This window comes from Stegostoma tigrinum, chromosome 7, assembly GCF_030684315.1.
Source record: "Stegostoma tigrinum isolate sSteTig4 chromosome 7, sSteTig4.hap1, whole genome shotgun sequence".
Taxonomy (NCBI): Eukaryota; Metazoa; Chordata; class Chondrichthyes; order Orectolobiformes; family Stegostomatidae; genus Stegostoma; species Stegostoma tigrinum.
In genome coordinates, this window is record NC_081360.1 from 68,734,055 (window position 1) to 68,754,092 (window position 20,038).

The 20,038-nt window shown below is 44.9% G+C and overlaps 1 protein-coding gene across 2 annotated transcripts in view; it reads right to left on the bottom strand.

Moving 5' to 3' along the window:
- LOC125453891 (inactive dipeptidyl peptidase 10-like) overlaps positions 1 to 20,038 on the bottom strand; it is a 1,598,661-nt gene that overhangs the window by 45,937 nt on the left and 1,532,686 nt on the right. For both annotated transcript variants that reach the window (XM_048534000.1, XM_048534001.2), the window contains exon 18: positions 12,845 to 12,943. In XM_048534000.1, coding sequence (XP_048389957.1) covers positions 12,845 to 12,943 — 99 coding nt within the window. The remainder of the gene's footprint in view (positions 1 to 12,844; positions 12,944 to 20,038) is intronic.

Sequence of the window (20,038 nt, forward strand, 5' to 3'; positions counted from 1 at the left end):
CAAGTATTCAGAAACTTCATCCTTTTACAAAGGACTCCAAAATCTTACCTACGACCAAGGTTAGACTAATAGGCCTGTAATTTTCCGTCTTTTGCCTTAATCCCTTTTTAAACAGGGGTGTTACATTAGTGATTTTCCAGTCCTCTGGGACCCTCCCTGAGTCTGAAAGATCACCACAACACTTCCAGTATCTGTTCAACTATCTCCTTTAGAACTCTGGGGTGTAGTCCATCTGGTTCATGGTATTTATCCACCTTCAGGCCAATCCGTTTCACTTTTCCTTGGTGATGGCCACCGTACTCAGCTCTTCCTCCTGGCTGTCTTGAATTTTTCACAGATTAGTTGTGTCTTCCACTGTGAAGACTGACACAAAGTAATTATTCAGTTCCTCAACCAATTCCTTGTTTCCCACTACCATCTCTCCACCATCATTTTCCAGTGGTCCAATGTCCACTTTTCCCTCTCTTTTGCCCTTTATATATCTAAAGACACTCTTACTATCTTCATTTATATTATTGGCTAGCTTACTCTCATATTTAATCTTCCCCCTCCTTATTTCATTTGTCGTAGCCCTCTGTTGGTCTTTGTAAGTTTCCCAATCCACTGGTTTCCCACTGACTTTCGCCACATTATGTGCTTTCTTTTTTTGCTTTTCTGCTGTCCCTGACTTCCTTAGTCAGCCATGGTTGCCTCATCCACACTGTACCATGTGTCTTTTTCCTAGGGATGAATTTTTGTTGAATTACTCCCAGAAACACCTGCCATTGCTTTCCACTGTCTTTCCTGCTAGGCTCCTCTTCCAGTCAATTCTGCCCAGCTCCTCCCTCTTATCTCGGTAGTCAACTTTATTCAGCTGTAATACTGTTACCTCTGATTCTACCTTCTCCCTCTCAAATTGCAGACCAAATTCTATCATGTTATGATCACTGCTTCCTAAGGGTTCCTTTACCTTAAGGTCCCTTATCAAGTCTGCCTCATTGCTCAACACTAAATCTAGTCTTGCCGGTTCCCTTGTGGGCTCCACCACGAGCTGTTCCAAAAATCTACCTCGTAGACATTCCACAAACTCCTTTTCTTCCAATCCACTACCAATATGAATTTCCTAGTCCACCTGTAAACTGAAACCCCCATGATCACTGTGACTTTGCTGTTCTTTCAAATTTTTTTTTATCTCATGGTGTATCTTGCGCCCTAGCTCCTGACTACTGTTTGGAGGCCTGAACACAACTCCAGCTATGATTTTTTTTAACCTTTGCAGTTCTTCAATTCTACCTACACAGATTCCATACCGTCTGACCCTCCTTCATTTCTTCCTATTGATTTAATTCCATTTTTCACTAATAAAGCAACCCTACCCCCTCAGCCCACCTGCCTATCTTTTCGATAGGATGTATATCCTTGGTTATTCAGTTCCCAATCCTGATCCCCTTGCAGCTACATCTCTGTGATGCCTACCATGTCATAGTTGCCAGTTTCAATGTGCGCCACAAGCTCATTTACCTTATTCCTTATACTGAGTGCATTCAGATATAAAACCTCATGCATTTAATTTTCATTCATTTTTCCAGTGTTTGATTGATAGCCCTTTCCAAATATTCTATCCTATTTTTGTCTGTGCTGGAGACTTTAATACACACTTCTAAGTTCACCTTCCCTGTCATTTCGTTCATATTTTTCTGTGTAGGTGAATCCACCAGTACAGATGTTAACCTGCTGCTTTGTTTCCCACTGGGGCAAGTTTCACTATTCCCTTCCCCCTCTCCCCCCACCCCACTTTCTAGTTTAAAGTCCAGTTGACCAGCCTATTTACACTTTTCGCTAAAACATTGGTCCCAGCTCGATTCAGACGGAGACGATTCCGACGGTACAGATCCCTCCTGTTGCAATACTGATGCCAGTGCCCTATGACAAGGAACTCCTCTTTCTCGCGCCACTCTCTTAGCCACATGTTTACCTCCCTTATTCTCATGTCCCCATGCCAATTAGCACATGGCTCGGGCAGTAATCCGGAGATTATAGCCCTTGAGGACTTGTTCTTTAATTTGGTTCCTAGCTCCTGTTAATGTCTGAACAGGTCCTCTTTCATAGTCTTGCCTATGTTGTTTGTTCCAGCATGGACCACAACAAGTGGATCCTCCCACTCCTACTCCAATATCATTTCAAGCCAGATATCCCTTGCCCTGCAACACACCATGCAGGACTCTCGATCCTGCTTACAAAGGATACTATCTATCCACTTAATTATAGAATCCCCTACAACTACCACCTGATTAAGCATTATATCTTTCTGAGCAGGACAATCTGATCTCTTAGCTGTCATGATTATTTGCTACTTCTGTCAAATTATAACATTCTAAATAAGTCAACAATTTATTCATTCGTGGGATTTTGGGTGTTGTTGGTTTGACCTGCATTTATTTCCCATTCTTAGTTGTCCCTGAGGAAGTGGCAAAGTTGCATTCCTGAACTGCTTTGGTCTATTTTGTGTAGGGGAGATCCACAACGCCATCAAGGAGGAAGTTTGGGGTTTTGGACCAACCAAAGTACTACAGTGAAGGAAGAAACAGAGACATATTTCCAAGTTGGGATTGAGAGTGGCTTGGAGGTGAACTTGCAAGTGGTGACGTTCCAGTGTATCCATTGATTTTTTCATTCATTTACAGGATTGCCCTTGACAAGATGGTGTTGAGCTGAGTTCTTGAGCTGCTGTAGTTCAGAGGCAGTGGGTTGACCCACCATGCCGTTAGGGAGGGAATTCCAGGATTTTGACTCAGTGTCAGGGAAGGAACAGCGATACATTTTCAAGTCAGGATAGTGAGCGGCTTGGAGGAGAACTTGAAAGTGGTGGCATTCCTATATATGAACTGCCCTTGTCCTTCTAGATGGAAGTGGTTGTGGAATTAGAAGGTGTTGTTTAAGAATCTTCAGTGAATCTCTGCAGCACATCTTATCTTTTGTACTGATGTGCTGGGCTCTTCTGTCTTTGAGAATGACCTTTATTGTGGAGTCTCCTCCCCCAGTGTTTAATTGTCCACCCCCATTCACAACTGGATGTGACAACCGAGAGATCTTAGATCTGATCCGTTGGTTGTGAGCTTGCCTAGATCTGAATATCGCTTGCTGCTTCTGCCATTTGAAATGCAAGTGTAGTCCTGTCTGGTAGCTTCATGAGGTTGATACCTCATTTTTAAGTATACCTGGTGCTGCTCCTGGCATGTCCTCCTCTAGTCACTATTAGACCAGGTTTGATCCTCTGGCTTGATGATGATGGTTATGGCAGGCCGTATGGGTGCAATTGTGCTGGAATACAATTCTGCTGCTGCATTATCGACAAATCTAGAAATTCAGATAATGTTCTGGACACCCAGTCTGGTCTACACATGAATGCAGACCAACTGCAATATGGTTGACTCTCAACTACCCTCTGAAATGGCCTACCATTTCAATGTGGGGGATTTCAATGTCCACCAGCAGGAATGGGTCAGCAACACTATTGATAGAGCTAGTTGAGTCCTAAAGGACACAGCTGTTAGACCGGGTCTGCAGCAAGTGGTGAGGGCACGAACTTGACTTTATCCTTACAATCTGTTGGCTGAAGATGCATCTGTCCTTGGCAGTATTAGTAAGAGTGACCCACCGAAAAGACCTTGTGGACATGATGTCCCATCTTCACATTGATAATAATCTCCATCATGTTGTGTGGCACTATCACCATGCCAAATGGGACAGACTTTGTGCAGGTCTAGCAACACACAACATTTGTTTTGTTCATTTTTGCCATATGGACATCCTGGCTGGTCAGCATTTATTCCCTATCTCTAGGTACCCCTGAGAAATTCATAGTAAGCTGCGTTCTCAAACTACTGCAGTCTACCTGCTGTAAGTTGACCCACAACGCCATTAGGGAGGGAATTCTAGGATTTTGACCCCACCGACAGTGAAGGAACGATGATATATTTCCGAGTCAGGATGGTCAGTGGCTTGGAGGGGAACTTGAAGGTGGTGGCATTCCCATGCATCTGCTGCCCTTGTCCTTCCAGATGAAAGTGTTTGTGGTTTAGAAGGTTCTGTCTGAGGATCTTTGGTGAATTTTCTGCAGTGCATATTGTACATAGCACACACTGCTGTTACTGAGCTTCAGTGGTGGAAGGAGTGGCAATCAAGTGAGCTATATTGTCCTGGATGGTATCAAGCTTCTTGAGTGTTGTTGGGGCTGCACTCATCCAGCTAAGTGAGGAGTATTCCATCACACTCTAACTTGTACCTTTTGATAGTGGACAGGCTTTGGGAGTCAGGAGGCGAGCTACTCAGGACAGTATTGCTAGCCTCTGACCTGCTCTTGCAGCTACAGTATTTATAGAACTCATTCTGTCCAGTTTCTGGTCAAGGGTAAACCTAGATGATTAATAGTGGGGAATTCAGCATTGGTAACACCATTGAATATCATGGGATGATGGTTAGATTCTCTCATGTTGGAGATAGTCATTGCTTGATATTTGTGTGATGCGGAAGTTTCTTGCCACTTGTCAGCCCAAGTCTGGACATTTTTCAGATCCTGTTGTATTTAAACATGAATTGCTTCAGCATTTGAGGAGTCATAGGATGCCGAACAATGTTCAATCATCGGCAAACATTCCCAATATGACCTGATGAGGAGGGAATGACATTGATGAAGCAGCTGAAGATGGTTAGATCAAGGACGTTAACCTAAGCAACCCATGCAAAGATGTTTTGGAACTGAGATGGCTGACATCCAATAAGCACAACCATCCTCCTTTGTGTCAAGTATGACTCCAACCAGCAGAGAATTTTCCCCATGATTCCCACTGACTTCAGTTTTTGCTGGGAATTCTTCATGCTGCGCTCAAATGCAGTCTTGATGTCTAAGGCAATCACTCTCTCCAAAATCTCTGGAATTTTCCCCTTTTGCCCAAGATTCAACCAAGGCTGCAATGTGGTCAGGAACTGAGTGGCTCTCATGGATCTAAAACTGGGATTGAGCAGATTATTGCTAAGCAGATGTTGCTTGATAGCTCTGTTGATGACTTAATCCATCACATTACCGATGGGGGGTATTTGAAAAAGAGGAGGGAACTTTAAAAAGCACTCAGAAGTGCATCAAGGCATGAAAAGGACTTGCAAACAGGATTAGGGAGAATCTTAAGATGTTGAGGTTGGTTGGCTCGCACAACACCTACAATCTGAGCTACAAATCTACTCCAAAACCTTAGAATCTTATGATGTTTTATAAATGCCTTAAAAAGAAGAATTTAACAGAATTTAAGATCACAACTGGTCAGGCAGCATCCATGGAGAGAAAGCAAACTATTGTTTTGAATCTAGATGACCCTTTATCCAAGCATTTTTTGTTTTCAGTCCAGGGTCTAGCATCTGCAGTAATTTGCTCCTGCAGATGGTATTTCACCCTGGTAAGTGTGGGGTGATGCACTTTGGAAGAAGAAGCAAGAAGAGGGAGAATTTAACGAATGTCAGGACACTGGAAAGGTTAGAGGAGCAAAAGCATCTTAGAGTGATTATTCACAGATCCGTGAAGTCAGCACAGCATGTGAATAGGAGAGTTAAGGAGACACATGGGGCACTCACTTTCATCAGTCATGGCGTAGAGTATAAGAGTAAGGATGTAACATTGGAGTTGAACAGAGCATTGGTCAGGCCACAACTGGAGTTATATGTAAGGTTCTGGTCACATCACAACAGGAAGAATGTGATAGCATGAGAGGGGTTGCAGAGGAAGATCACAAGGATGTTGCCTGGAATGAAGCAATTGAGCTTAAAGGACTGATTAGATATGTGTGGGTTATTTTTCTTCAAAGCAAAGAAAACTGAGGGGGTACATTGTATCAGTGATAATGGGAACTGCAGATGCTGGAGAATCCAAGATAACAAAGTGTGGAGCTGGATGAACACAGCAGGCCAAGCGGCATGTCAGGAGCACAAAAGCTGACGTTTCGGGCCTAGACCCTTCATCAGAGAGGGGGATGGGGAGAGGAAACTGGAATAAATAGGAAGAGAGGGGGAGGCGGACCGAAGATGGAGAGAAAACAAGATAGATAGAGAGGAGAGCATAGGTGAGGAGTTGGGGAGGGCATAGGTCAGTCCAGGGAAGACGGACAGGCCAAGGAGGCAGGATGAGGTGGTAGGTAGGTACATGATTGAGGTGTGTAAGATTGAGGAGTAAGCAAGGGTGAATAGACAACAGCTGCTCCCCTTGGTCAAGGGGTCAATCATGAAGGGCCATAGTTTTAGGTTAAGGGGCAGGAGATTCAGAGGGGATTTTGGATAAAAAATTCATGTAACAAGGGTTGGGAATTTGGAATCCATTGTTTGAGAAGATACTGGAGGAGGGAGACCTTACAATGTTTAAAAAATATTTGGATGAGCACTCGAAATATCACAACTTTCAAGAATTTGGGACAAGTGCAGAAAATTGGGATTAGCATGTCTTTAGTGGTAGTTATGCCAGTGCAGATTCAATGGGCTGAAGGGACTTTCTGCACTGTATGAATGTATGAATCTATGTAAAGTAGACTGGAGCGGTAATGCCAAACGCCAACTCTCCGACACCACCTCCTACCGCCCCCTTGATCATAACCCCACCCCCCGAGCACCAAACCATCATCTCCAACACCATTCATGACCTCATCACCTCAGGGGACCTCCCACCCACAGCCACCAACCTCATTGTTCCCCAACCCCGCACGGCCCGTTTCTATCTCCTTCCCAAAATCCACAAACCTGCCTCCCCTGGTCGACCCATTGTCTCAGCCTGTTCCTGCCCCATCGAACTCATCTCCACCTATCTGGAATCCATTTTCTCCCCTTTGGTCCAGGAACTCCCTACCTACGTCCGTGACACCACCCACGCCCTCCACTTCCTCCAGGACTTCCAATTCCCTGGCCCCCAACACCTCATTTTCACCATGGGCATCCAGTCCCTTTACTCTTGTATTCCACATGCAAATGGCCTCAAGGCCCTCCGCTTCTTCCTGTCCCGTAGGTCCAACCAGCCCCCCTCCACCGACACCCTCATCCGCCTAGCCGAACTCGTCCTCACCCTCAACACCTTCTCTTTCGATTCCTCCCACTTCCTACAGACTAAAGGGATGGCCATGGGCACCCACATGGGCCCCAGCTATGCCTGCCTCTTTGTAGGTTACGTGGAACAGTCCCTCTTCCGCACCTACACAGGCCCCAAAAGCCACCTCTTCCTCCGTTACATTGATGACGTATCGGCGCCGCCTCTTGCTCCCCAGAGGAGCTCGAACAGTTCATCCACTTCACCAACACATTCCACCCCAACCTTCAGTTCACCTGGGCTATCTCCAGCACATCCCTCACCTTCCTGGACCTCTCAGTCTCCATCTCAGGCAACCAGCTTGTAACTGAAGTCCATTTCAAGCCCACTGACTCCCACAGCTACCTAGAATACACCTCCTCCCACCCACCCTCCTGCAAAAATTCCATGCCCTATTCCCAATTCCTCCGCCTCCGCCGCATCTGCTCCCACAATGAGGCATTCCACTCCCGCACATCCCAGATGTCCAAGTTCTTCAAGGACCGCAACTTTCCCCCCACAGTGGTCGAGAACGCCCTTGACCGTGTCTCCCGCATTTCCTGCAACACATCCCTCACACCCCGCCCCTGCGACAACTGCCCAAAGAGGATCCCCCTCGTTCTCACACACCACCCCACCAACCTCCGGATACAATGCATCATCCTCCGACACTTCCACCATCTACAATCCGACCCCACCTCCCAAGACATTTTTCCATCCCCACCCTTCTCTGCTTTCCAGAGAGACCACTCTCTCCGTGACTCCCTTGTTCGCTCCACACTGCCCTCCAACCCACCACACCCGGCACCTTCCCCTGCTACCGCAGGAAATGCTACACTTGCCCCCACACCTCCTCCCTCACCCCCATCCCAGGCCCCAAGATGACTTTCCATATTAAGCAGAGGTTCACCTGCACATCTGCCAATGTGGTATACTGCATCCACTGTACCCGGTGTGGCTTCCTCTACATTGGGGAAACCAAGCGGAGGCTTGGGGGCCGCTTTGCAGAACACCTCCGCTCGGTTCGCAATAAACAACTGCACCTCCCAGTCGCAAACCATTTCCACTCCCCCCTCCCATTCTTTAGATGACATGTCCATCATGGGCCTCCTGAAGTGCCAAAATGATGCCACCCGAAGGTTGCAGGAACAGCAACTCATATTCTGCTTGGGAATCCTGCAGTCCAATGGTATCAATGTGGACTTCACCAGCTTCAAAATCTCCCCTTCCCCCACCACATCCCAAAACCAGCCCAGTTCATCCCCTCCCCCCACTGCACCACACAACCAGCCCAGCTCTTCCCCTCCACCCACTGCATCCGAAAACCAGTCCAACCTGTCTCTGCCTCCCTAACCTGTTCTTCCTCTCACCCATCCCTTCCTCCCACCCCAAGCCGCACCTCCATCTCCTACCTACTAACCCCATCCCACCTCCTTGACCTGTCCGTCTTCCCTGGACTGACCTATCCCCTCCCTACCTCCCCACCTATACTCTCCTCTCCACCTACCTTATTTTCTCTCCATCTTCGGTCCACCTCCCCCTCTCTCCCTATTTATTCCAGAGCCCTCACCCCATCCCCCTCTCTGATGAAGGGTCTAGGCCCGAAACATCAGCTTTTGTGCTCCTGAGATGCTGCTGGGCCTGCTGTGTTCATCCAGCTTCACATTTTATTATCTTGGAGTGGTAATTTGCCAGGTTGGGTTTGTCCTGCTTTGTGTGTACAGGACACACCTGAGCATTTTTCCACATTGTCATCTTGATGCCATTGTGAAGCTGTATTGGAACAGCTTGGCTAGCGGAGTGGTTAGTTCTGGAGCATAAGACTCAGTACTATTGCGGGAATGGTGATAACACCAATGGGTTTTGCAGTATTAATCAGAATTACTGATTGTTGTAGTAGCAAGGCATTCAAAAATGCAGAAAGCAATTCCAGTAGAATTAGAAAATAAAAGTAAAACACATCAATTTCGCAAAACAGACGCAACAAAGTTTAAGTACCGTACAAGATAACAAAGTGTGGAGCTGGATGAACACAGCAGGCCAAGCAGCATCTCAGGAGCACAAAAGCTGACGTTTCGGGCCTAGACCCTTCATCAGAGAGGGGGATGGGGAGAGGGTTCTGAAATAGATAGGGAGAGAGGGGGAAGTGGACCGAAGATGGAGAGAAAAGAAGATAGGTGGAGAGGAGAGTATAGGTGGGGAGGTAGGGAGGGGATAGGTCAGTCCAGGGAAGACGGACAGGTCAAGGAGGTGGGATGAGGTTAGTAGGTAGGAGATGGAGGTGCGGCTTGGGGTGGGAGGAAGGGATGGGTGAGAGGAAGAACAGGTTAGGGAGGCAGAGACTGGTTTTGGGAAAGTACCGTGCAAGATGAATTAATGTGTGTGAGAAATACCATAAATTCTGGATGTGATACAAATGAATCAGTAATTAACAACTAGCCACAATTAACTTCATTTAAATAGAGATGCTCACAATGAAAGTCACTTGTAAACAGACGTGTTCAAACAGTGAGAATGATAATTACCGACAAGAAAATAGTATAAAAATAATCTACAGAACTGACTGAAAATCTCGCCTAGTCAATTGTTCTGGTTTTTGTCAGATGTTTGTTTTCCTCTGTTTACTTTTTGCTATATCACATACTTTAAAGACTTGTAATGAGATAATTGTTGTGAATTGACTTTTTTTTCCATTTTATTTCTTTAAATTGGATAATTTTTCTTCATTTTGTATTTGAAGTCATAAAAATGAATAGAATTTTATTTTGCATATTATCACAAACAATCTAAGGTCAGGCTTCCTTTGCCTGGTCAATAAATCACATTCTATCCATACATTCCTTAATTGTAACCTTAAAAGAAGAGACTCTATTAAGTGGCAGTGTATTACATTAAAATCTGGAATTCATTGAGTATTCTATTGTTTATGTCTAAACAGAATATTTCATTTGTTCCAACAAGGCTTAAGAAAACTTTCCAGTCGTGAACCACTTCAACTCCCCTCCCACTCCCTGGACAACATGACCATCCTGGGCCTCCTCCAGCGTCACAATGATGCCACCCAAAAACTGGAGGAAGAGCTCATATTCCACTTGGAATCCTACAACCCAATAGTCTCAATGTGGACTGTACAAGCTTCAAAATCACCCCACCTCCGACCTCATCCCAAGACCAGCAACCCCCTCTCGTCTCCGCTTCCTTGACCTGTCCGTCTTCCCTCCCACCTACCCGCCCCTCACTCCTCACCAACCAATCCTCATCCCAACTCCCTACCTACGCTCACCTTTACTGGTTTCATCCCTGCCACCTCGACTTGTCGTTCTCTCCACCATCCATCTTCTATCACTGCCTCCCCCTCTCTCAATTTATTTCAGAGCCCTCTTCCCCTCCCCCATTTCTGAAGAAGGCTCCAGGCCTGAAACGTCAGCTTTCCTGCTCCTCTGATGCTGCCTGGCCTGCTCTGTTCATCCAGTTCCATACCTTGTTATCTCAGACTCCATCATCAGCAGTTCCTACTATCTCTAAAGGAAATGACTGTTTTCCCCAGGATTTTTCTGGCCAGCAGATAATTAATTTAACAGAATCTCCATCTCCATGAGCTAGACACCAGTTAGAACCAAGATTTTGTACAAATGGGACACCTTGGAATAACACAGTAACCTCACAATCTCGTACTGACTTCAAAGCCCATCTCTACATATCATAGTATGGTGTATAGTATTGGTTTCCATTGTAAGGAGGGATGTAAACTGATTGGAAGCAGTTCAGAGAAGGTTTACTCAGTTAATACCTAACATTGTTAGGTTGTCTCATGTTGAAAGGTTGAACAAAATAGGTTTATGCCTGCTGACATTTAGAAGAGTAAGCAGTGACTTGATTGAAACACATAGGTCCTAAAAGGGATTTAAAGGATGCAAGTGGACATCATATTTCCTCATGAGTGAATCTAGAACTAGGGACCACAGTTCAAAAATAATGACTTGCACATTTAAAACAGAAATGAGGAGAAATATTTTATCTCAAGGGGTCATGAATTTTAGAACTCAAAACGCACTGGAAGCAGAGCCCTTGGATGTTTTTAAGGCAGAGGTATACAGAGCTTGGTAAGCAAGGGGGTGAAAGAATAAAGTTATATCGAGATAGAATTGAAGTTATATCCAGATCAGCCACGATATCATTCCATTCAGTTGAGAAACCTATCAAATTCTAATAGAAGATCCAAACCTTCATTGCTGTCAAACTAATGGCCTTCCATCTCACAAAACAATTGCTCTCTTTCTCTCTTCATGCAACAAACTTGTTGTCCAAACTTGTTGATCATGTCTTAACGATACCATAAAAGGGCAAGTCGAAGATGTAGACTCTGAAAACTACCTCAGCTGCTACAGGGATTGAACCTGTACTTTCATTAAGCATCATGCTTCAATCAACTGAGTTAATTGATCCTAATAACAAAATGCTTAATGGTTTAAACTTGGTTTCTGTCACTTTTGTCAACGGTCGATAGGTGTTTAGACTTCTAGCAATTTTGTTAGTTTTTCCAACCTTCACTTTTAGGTACCAATTCTCTACTAACATGTTGAAAATTGGAACCTCTTGGCAGAATTTGAAAAACACAGTGAGATGTGCTGAAGTATTGTTAAAGTTGAAACTAACTGGACCTCACAGCATAATTTACTATACCAATTGAACAGTCGGTTATCCTTGTCATTGCCGTAGAAATTCCTTTTCTGTGAAATCCTGTGTGATTTAGAATATTAACAAAAAATAAGTTAATAGCATTAGTGGAAGAGTAGGAGTTGGAGACAAAAGCAGATGCTAAAATAAAGTAACATTGTGGCATTCAGAATTGGAAGAAGGAAAAGCTGACCTAGGCCCAATGCAGACTGAATTGGTCAGGGTTCAATTGTAGATGAAAACGCAAAAAATTAACAAAATACAGGGAAAAGACATTGAGGAAAGAAAGAGATATGAAAAGAAGAAAGAGATTCAGCATGAAGAGGAACAAGAAATGCGACTTTTACAGAGTGAAGGGAAAACTGGATGTTTTGAAGAGTGGTTCAAAACCAACTCCGAAATTTGATTTGGTTAAGGATATCCACTTGTACAGCAAAAGTAAATGGTTGTGTAGCCACTAAAGTTAATAGAAGGACCTGCACAGATTCTTACTTCAAAGCAAAGATTATGACATAACTTTGCGTTCATCCTGAAAAAAAGTGAATGAACCTTCAACATTTAGCCAAAAAAGTAAAATCTTGGGGATTAGTGGTAGTGGTGGGGTGTAGGAGAGTAACATTAGAACTCAGAGTATAGTATAAGTTTGTATAAGTTTTAGTGTTAAATTAGTGGTGCTTGCTTCATTTCATTTCTGTTTACGTACAATAATGTTTGTAATTTTTTAAAAGCACGTAATCTTGTGGCATTGTTCAGTTGATTAATTGCTGGGCGTTTGGATTTCTTAGAAGCTTAGTTGTATCTAATAGGATCATAACACTGAGAAAAATTGAGATTTTACTTTGAGGGCTTAACAGAAATTCATGCTGAATATATACTTTAATATGGATTTTAGATAAATGATATGTATTGTAAAATTTGGAGCCATGTTATGGAATTATACTTTTTGCAAAACATTGTCTGTTTTCTTTTTAGTCTTATCTTCATTGGCACACTTAGTGTCCACAAGAGTGAACAGCCACAAATCACTAGATCTGGACTGTATAAACCATTCCCGTATAATTAAATAATGCAAAATAAACTTAAGTAGCGCACCATAATCAGCAATATGAACTGTCCTGTATTCTGGTTTGTGGATTCTTTTTTCTTTGATACATTCATGCAGAACAGCATTATCTTCCAGTATGTAGGAGTCTATATAATAAAAATGAAATAAATACATTTGTTTAGGCATCATAAAAGACACAATTTTTACATCAATCGTGAGGGTGACCAAACGTATCAAAACTATTGCAAAGCACATCACTTTTATTACACTACTCAGGGGATACCACATTTTTATGAGTGACCGTAAAACATCACAATAGAAAATCACTTGACCCGTGCAAACATAACCACAAGATTAATAAAAACAAAAAAATTCAGAACAGAAATGAACTTTTCATATTTTATATTTACTAGTGCATTATTTTGTCATTTTTCATTACTCTCATGTTACTGTAAGACCTACCATTGTTCTCATTATTCAAGACAACGCACTTCATTAACATTTAGTGGAAAACCAACCAGTCACTTTTATCTGAGTGAATGTAATTTTCCGCTAATGTTATTGATTCTGAGCTTGACAATATACATCAAGAGGCAAGAACTGGATAAATATTTCACGTAAACAATGAAATATCAACAGTACTGTAGGCCCTCAGTAATACTTTAAAGTATCATTCTAGGCAATACACTTAATAGCTTGGTCTGGAACTTACAGCTTCTGCACCATCTTGGTGCAAAATTCATTGGGCTATGTCAGATATGTACAGCACAGAAATTGACCTTTCAATCCAACTGCTTGCCAATCAAGCTATGTGAGACTCCTTGGGGATGAGCGATCATAGCATGATAGAATTTTTTTAAAATCAAGATGGAGAGTAAGGTAGTTGATTCAGAGACGAGGGTGCTGAATCTTAATAAAGGAAACTATGGAGCTATGCGGTGTGAGTTGGCCTTGATAGATTGGGGACAGCTACTTAAAAGGATAACAGTGGGTAGCCAAAGGCAAACATTCAAGGAACACATGGGGGAACAGCAACAACTGTTTATTCCTGTCTGGCACAAAAACAAAATGGGTAAGAAGGTAAATCCATGGCTTACAAAGAAAACTAGAGACAGTATTCGACCCAAGGAAGAAATATACTGATTGGTAGAGAAAAATAAAATGTCTGCGGATTGGAAGCAGTTTAGAATTCAGCAAAGAAGGACCAAGGGATTAATTAAGAAGGGGAAAATACAGCATAAATATTAGCTTACAGGGAACATAAAAACTGATGCTAAGAGTTTCTATCATTAGACGAATAGAAAGAGACTGGTGAATTCAAAGATTGTAGGAACTGCAGATGCTGGAGAATCTGAGAATTACAAGGTGTAGAACTGGATGAACACAGCAGGCCAAGCAGCATCAGAGGAGCAGGAATGCCGACGTTTTGGGCCTAGACCCTTCTTCAGAAATGGGGAAGGGGAAGGGGAATCTGAAATAAATAGGGAGAGATGAGGAGGCGGATCGAAGATGGATAGAGGAGAAGATAGGTGGAGAGGAGACAGACAGGTCAAAGAGACAGGGATGGAGCCAGTAAAGGTGAGTGTAGGTGAGGTAGGGAGGAGAAAGGTCAGCCTAGGGAGGACAGACAGGTCAAGGGGGTGGATGAGGCTAGTAGGGAGGAGATGGGGATGGGGTTTGAGGTGGGAGGACGGGTTAGGTGGGAAGAAGGACAAGTTAAGGAGGCGGGGATAAGCTGGACTGGTTTTGGGATGTAGTGGGGGACGGGAGAGTTTAAAGCTTGTGAAGTCCACATTGAAACCATTGGGCTGCAGGAATATGAGGTGCTGCTCCTGCAACCTTCGGGTGGCATCGTTGTGGCACTGCAGGAGGCCCAGGATGGGAATGTTGCCTGAGGAATGGGAGGGGGAGTTGAAATGGGAATGAGCGACTGGGAAGTGCAGTTGTCGAGTGCAAACCGAGCGTAGGAGTTCCGCAAAGTGGTCCCCAAGCCTCGGCTTGGTTTCCCCGATGTAGAGGGGGCCACAACGGGTGCAGTGGATGCAGTATACCACATTGGCAGATGTGCAGGTGAACATCTGCTTGATGTGGAAAGTCTTCTTGGGGCCTGGGATGGGGGTGATGGTCGATGTGTAAGGGCAGGTGTAGCACTTCCTGTGGGTGCAAGGAAAAGTGTCAGCCGTCGTGGGGCTGGAGGAGAGTGTGGAATGGACAAGGGAGTCCCAGAGAGAGTGATCCCACCAGAAAGCAGATCAGGGTGGGGAGGGAAAAATGTCTTTGGGGTGGGGTCGGATTGCAGATGGCGGAAGTGTCGGAGGATGATGTGTTGGATCTGGAGGCTGGTGGGATGGTACGTGAGGACGAGGGGTATTCTGTTGTGGTTGTAATTGTGGGCAGGGGTTGTGAGGGATGAGTTGCAAGAAATGTGGAATTTATTGTCGAGGGCGTTCTCTCCACCTTTCTTCTCCTCTATTCATCTTCTATCTGCCTCCGCTTTTCTCCCTGTTTATTTCAGAACTCCCTTCCCTTCTCCAATTTCTGAAGAAGGGCCTAGGCCTGGAACGTCAGCTTTCTTGCTCCTCTGATGCTGCTTGGCCTGCTGTGTTCATCCAGCTCTACACCTTACTGATGAATTCAAAAATAGCTCTCCTACAGACAGAAGTAGGGAATGTATAATAAGGGACAAGAAATGGTTGAGCAACCGAGTACATGCTTTGGCTCCATCTTCACAAAAGAGGTCATAAATCAGATCTTAGAAATGTTGGAGAATGCAAGATTTAATGAGAGGGAAGAACTGAGGGAAACCAATATTAGTAGAGAATTGGTGCTCGGAATATTGATGAGGTTGAAGGCAGATAAATCCCCAGGGCCTGATAATCTACATTCCACAGTACTTAAGGAAGTAGCTCAAGAAATAGTGGATGCACTGGTGGTCATCTTCCGGGATTCCATAGACTCTGGAACAGTTCTTGCAGATTGGAGGATAGCGAATGTCACTCTAATATTCAAAAACTCTAATATTCAGAAAACTGGGAATTATAGACCAGTAAGCATCAATAGTGGGGAAAATTCTCGTATCCATAGTGGAGTTATTTAGAAGGCAATGGCGGGATCATACAGTCAGCATGGATTTATGAAAGGGAAATCATGCTTGACAAATCTGTTGGAATTCTATGAAAATGTAACGAGTACAGGTGACATGGGGAAGCTAGTTGATGTGGTATGTTTAGACTTTCAGAAAGCATTTGACAAAGTCCCACAGAAGAGATCATTGTGCAAGATTAAACTGCATCAGATTGGGGGAAGTTATTGCCAGATAGAATTCTGGTTGGCAGAGAGGAAACAAAGTTTAAGAATTAATGGGTCCTTTTCAAATTGGCAGATAGTAACTAGTGGGGTGCCACAAGGTTCAGTGATGAGACCCCAGCTATTCAGAAAATATATTAACAATTTGGATGAGAGAACAAAATGTAACATCTCAAAGTTTGCAGATGATACCAAGTTCAGGGGGAGAGTGAACTGTGATGAAGATGCAGAGATCCTTCAGCATGATGTGGGCAGATTGTGTGAGTGGGCAAATGGCAGATGTAATATAATTTGGATAAATGTGAGGTTATAAACTTTGGAAGCAAAAGCAAGAAGGCAGATAACTACCTGAATGCTTAAAAATTGGGAGAGGGGAGTGTGAGCTGGGACCTAGGTGTCCTTGTGCACTAGTCACTGAAGGTAAGCATGCAGGTCCAGCTGGCAGGAAGGAAGGCAAATGGTATGTTGGCCTTCATTACAAAAGGTTGAGTACAGTAGCAGAGATGTGTTTTGTTGCAATTATACAGGACCTTGTTCAGGCCACCCCTAGAATATTCTATGAAGATGTAACTAGGAGAGTTGACAAGAGGGAGCCAGTCGATGTGTATATTTGGACTTTCAGAAAACATTTGACAAAATCTCGAATAAGAGATTATTGTTTCAGATTAAAAAGCATTGTGTTAAGGGAAGTTATTGAAATGGATGGAAAACTAGTTGGCAGATTGGAAACAAAGAGTATGAATTAATAATAAGATAATAAAATGTGAGGCTGGATGAACACAGCAGGCCCAGCAGCATCTCAGGAGCACAAAGGTGACGTTTCAGGCCTAGACCCTTCATCAGAGAGGGGGAATGGGGTGAGGGTTCAGGAATAAATAAGGAGAGAGGGGGAGGCGGACCGAAGATGGAGAGAAAAGAAGATAGGTGGAGAGAGTATAGGTGGGGAGGTAGGGAGGGGATAGGTCAGTCCAGGGAAGATGGACAGGTCAAGGAGGTGGGATGAGGTTAGTAGGTAGGAGATGGAGGTGTGGCTTGGGGTGGGAGGAAGGGATGGGTGAGAGGAAGAACAGGTTAGGGAAGCAGAGACAAGTTGGACTGGTTTTGGGATGCAGTGGGTGGAGGGGAAGAGCTGGGCTGGTTGTGTGGTGCAGTGGGGGGAGGGGACGAACTGGGCTGGTTTTGGGATGCGGTGGGGGAAGGGGAGATTTTGAAGCTGGTGAAGTCCACATTGATACCATTGGGCTGCAGGATTCCCAAGCGGAATATGATTTGCTGTTCCTGCAACCTTCGGATGGCATCATTATGGCACTGCAGGAGGCCCATGATGGACATGTCATCTAAAGAATGGGAGGGGGAGTGGAAATGGTTTGCAACTGGGAGGTGCAGTTGTTTATTGCGAACCAAGAGGAGGTGTTCTGCAAAGCGGTCCCCAAGTCTCCGCTTGGTTTCCCCAATGTAGAGGAAGCCACACCGGGTACAATGGATGCAGTATACCACATTGGCAGATGTGCAGGTGAACCTCTGCTTAATATGGAAAGTCATCTTGGGGCCTGGGATAGGGGTGAGGGAGGAGGTGTGGAGGCAAGTGTAGCATTTCCTGCGGTCGCAGGGGAAGGTGCCGGGTGTGGAGCATGATGTGTTGTATCCGGAGGTTGGTGGGGTGGTGTGTGAGAACGAGGGGGGTCGTCTTTGGGCGGTTGTGGCGGGGGCGGGGTGTGAGGGATGTGTTGCGGGAAATGCGGGAGACGCGGTCAAGGGCATTCTCGACCACTGTGGGGGGAAAGTTGCGGTCCTTGAAGAACTTGGACATCTGGGATGTGCGGGAGTGGAATGCCTCATCATGGGAGCAGATGCGGCATCCTCCGACATTTCCACCATCTACAATCCGACCCCACCACCCAAGACATTTTCCCATCCCCTCCCTTGTCTGCCTTCCAGAGAGGCCACTCTCTCCGTGACTCCCTTGTTCGCTCCACACTGCCCTCCAAACCCACAACACCCGGCACCTTCCCCTGCAACCGCAGGAATTGCTACACTTGCCCCCACACCTCCTCCCTCACCCCTATCCCAGGCCCCAAGATGACTTTCCATATTAAGCAGAGGTTCACCTGCACATCTGCCAATGTGGTATACTGCATCCATTGTACCCGGTGTGGCTTCCTTTACGTTGGGGAAACCAAGCGGAGGCTTGGGGACCGCTTTGCAGAACACCTCCGCTCGGTTCGCAATAAACAACTGCACCTCCCAGTTGCAAACCATTTCCACTCCCCCTCCCATTCTTTAGATGACATGTCCATCATGGGCCTCCTGTAGTGCCACAATGATGCCACCTGAAGGTTGCAGGAACAGCAACTCATATTCCGCTTGGGAATCCTGCAGCCCAATGGCATCAATGTGGACTTCACCAGCTTCAAAATCTCCCCTTCCCCCACCGCATCCCAAAACCAGCACAGTTCGTCCCTTCCCCCCATTGCACTACACAACCAGCCCAGCTCTTCCACTCCACCCACTGCATCCCAAAACCAGTCCAACCTGTCTCTGCTCCCTAACCTGTTCTTCCTCTCACCCATCCCTTCCTCCCACCCCAAGCCGTACCTCCATCTCATACCTACTAACCTCATCCCACCTCCTTGACCTGTCCGTCTTCCCTGGACTGACCTATCCCCTCCCTACCTCCCCACCTATACTCTCCTCTCCATCTCTCTTCTTTTCTCTCCATCTTCGGTCCGCCTCCCCCTCTCTCCCTATTTATTCCTGAACCCTCACCCCATCCTCCTCTCTGATGAAGGGTCCAGGCCCGAAACGTCAGCTTTTGTGCTCCTGAGATGCTGCTGGGCCCGCTGTGTTCATCCAGCCTCACATTTTATTATCTTGGATTCTCCAGCATCTGCAATTCCCATTATCACAGTATGAATTAATAGGTCCTTTTCAAATTAGCAGTCAGTAACTAATGAGGTACCACAGCGTGTAATTTTGGTCTCCATTTCTGATGAGGATTATCTTGCTCTCAAGGGAGTGCAGTGAATGTTTAACAGACTGACTCCCGGGATGGCAGGACTGATGTATGAAGAGAAATTGACTAGGTTATATAGATTCCATAGAATTCCTACAGTGTGGAAACAGGACCTTCAGCCCCACAAAATCCACAAAGACTCTCAGAACATCCTACCCAGACCCATTCCTCGAAGTTAGGATTTTATCCACTGGAGTTCAGACTAATGTGGGGGGGATCTCATTGATACTGATAAAATTCCAACAGGACTAGACAGGGTAGATGCAGGGAGGCCGCTCCTATGGTGTGTGTATACCCAGAACCAGGGACTACAGTCTGATGATTCAGGGTGAACTATTTAGGATGGAGATCAGAAGACATATCATCACCCAAAGAGTGGTTTCCCTTTGAATTCATTACTACAGGAAGTAGTTGATGCCAAAATATTTAAAGTATTCAAGAGGTGACTCAATATAGCACTTGGCGTAAATGGGATCAAAGTTTATGGGGAGAAAGGAGGATTAGGCTATAGACTTAGATGATCAGCCATGATTGTGATGAATAGTGGAGCAGCCTTGAAGGGCTGAATGGCCTCCTTGTGCTCCTTGCTGACTAGATGTCCTAAATTAATCCCATCCCATTTGTCAACATTTGCCCATATCCCTCTAATGCTTTCCTATTCACGTACCCATCCAGATGACTTTTAAATTTTGTGACTGTATCAGCCTCTACCACCTCCTCTGGATGTTCCTTCCATGCATGCAACACTGAATGCGTGAAAAAATTCCCCATTAGGTCTCTTTTAAATTTCCCCTTTCTCACCCTAAACTAATGTCCTCTAGCTTTTTACTCCCCTACACTAGGGAAAAGATCTCGACTATTCACTCTATCAATGCTTTTCATAATTTTGTAATTATTAAACAAAGACTGATTAAGATTGGAG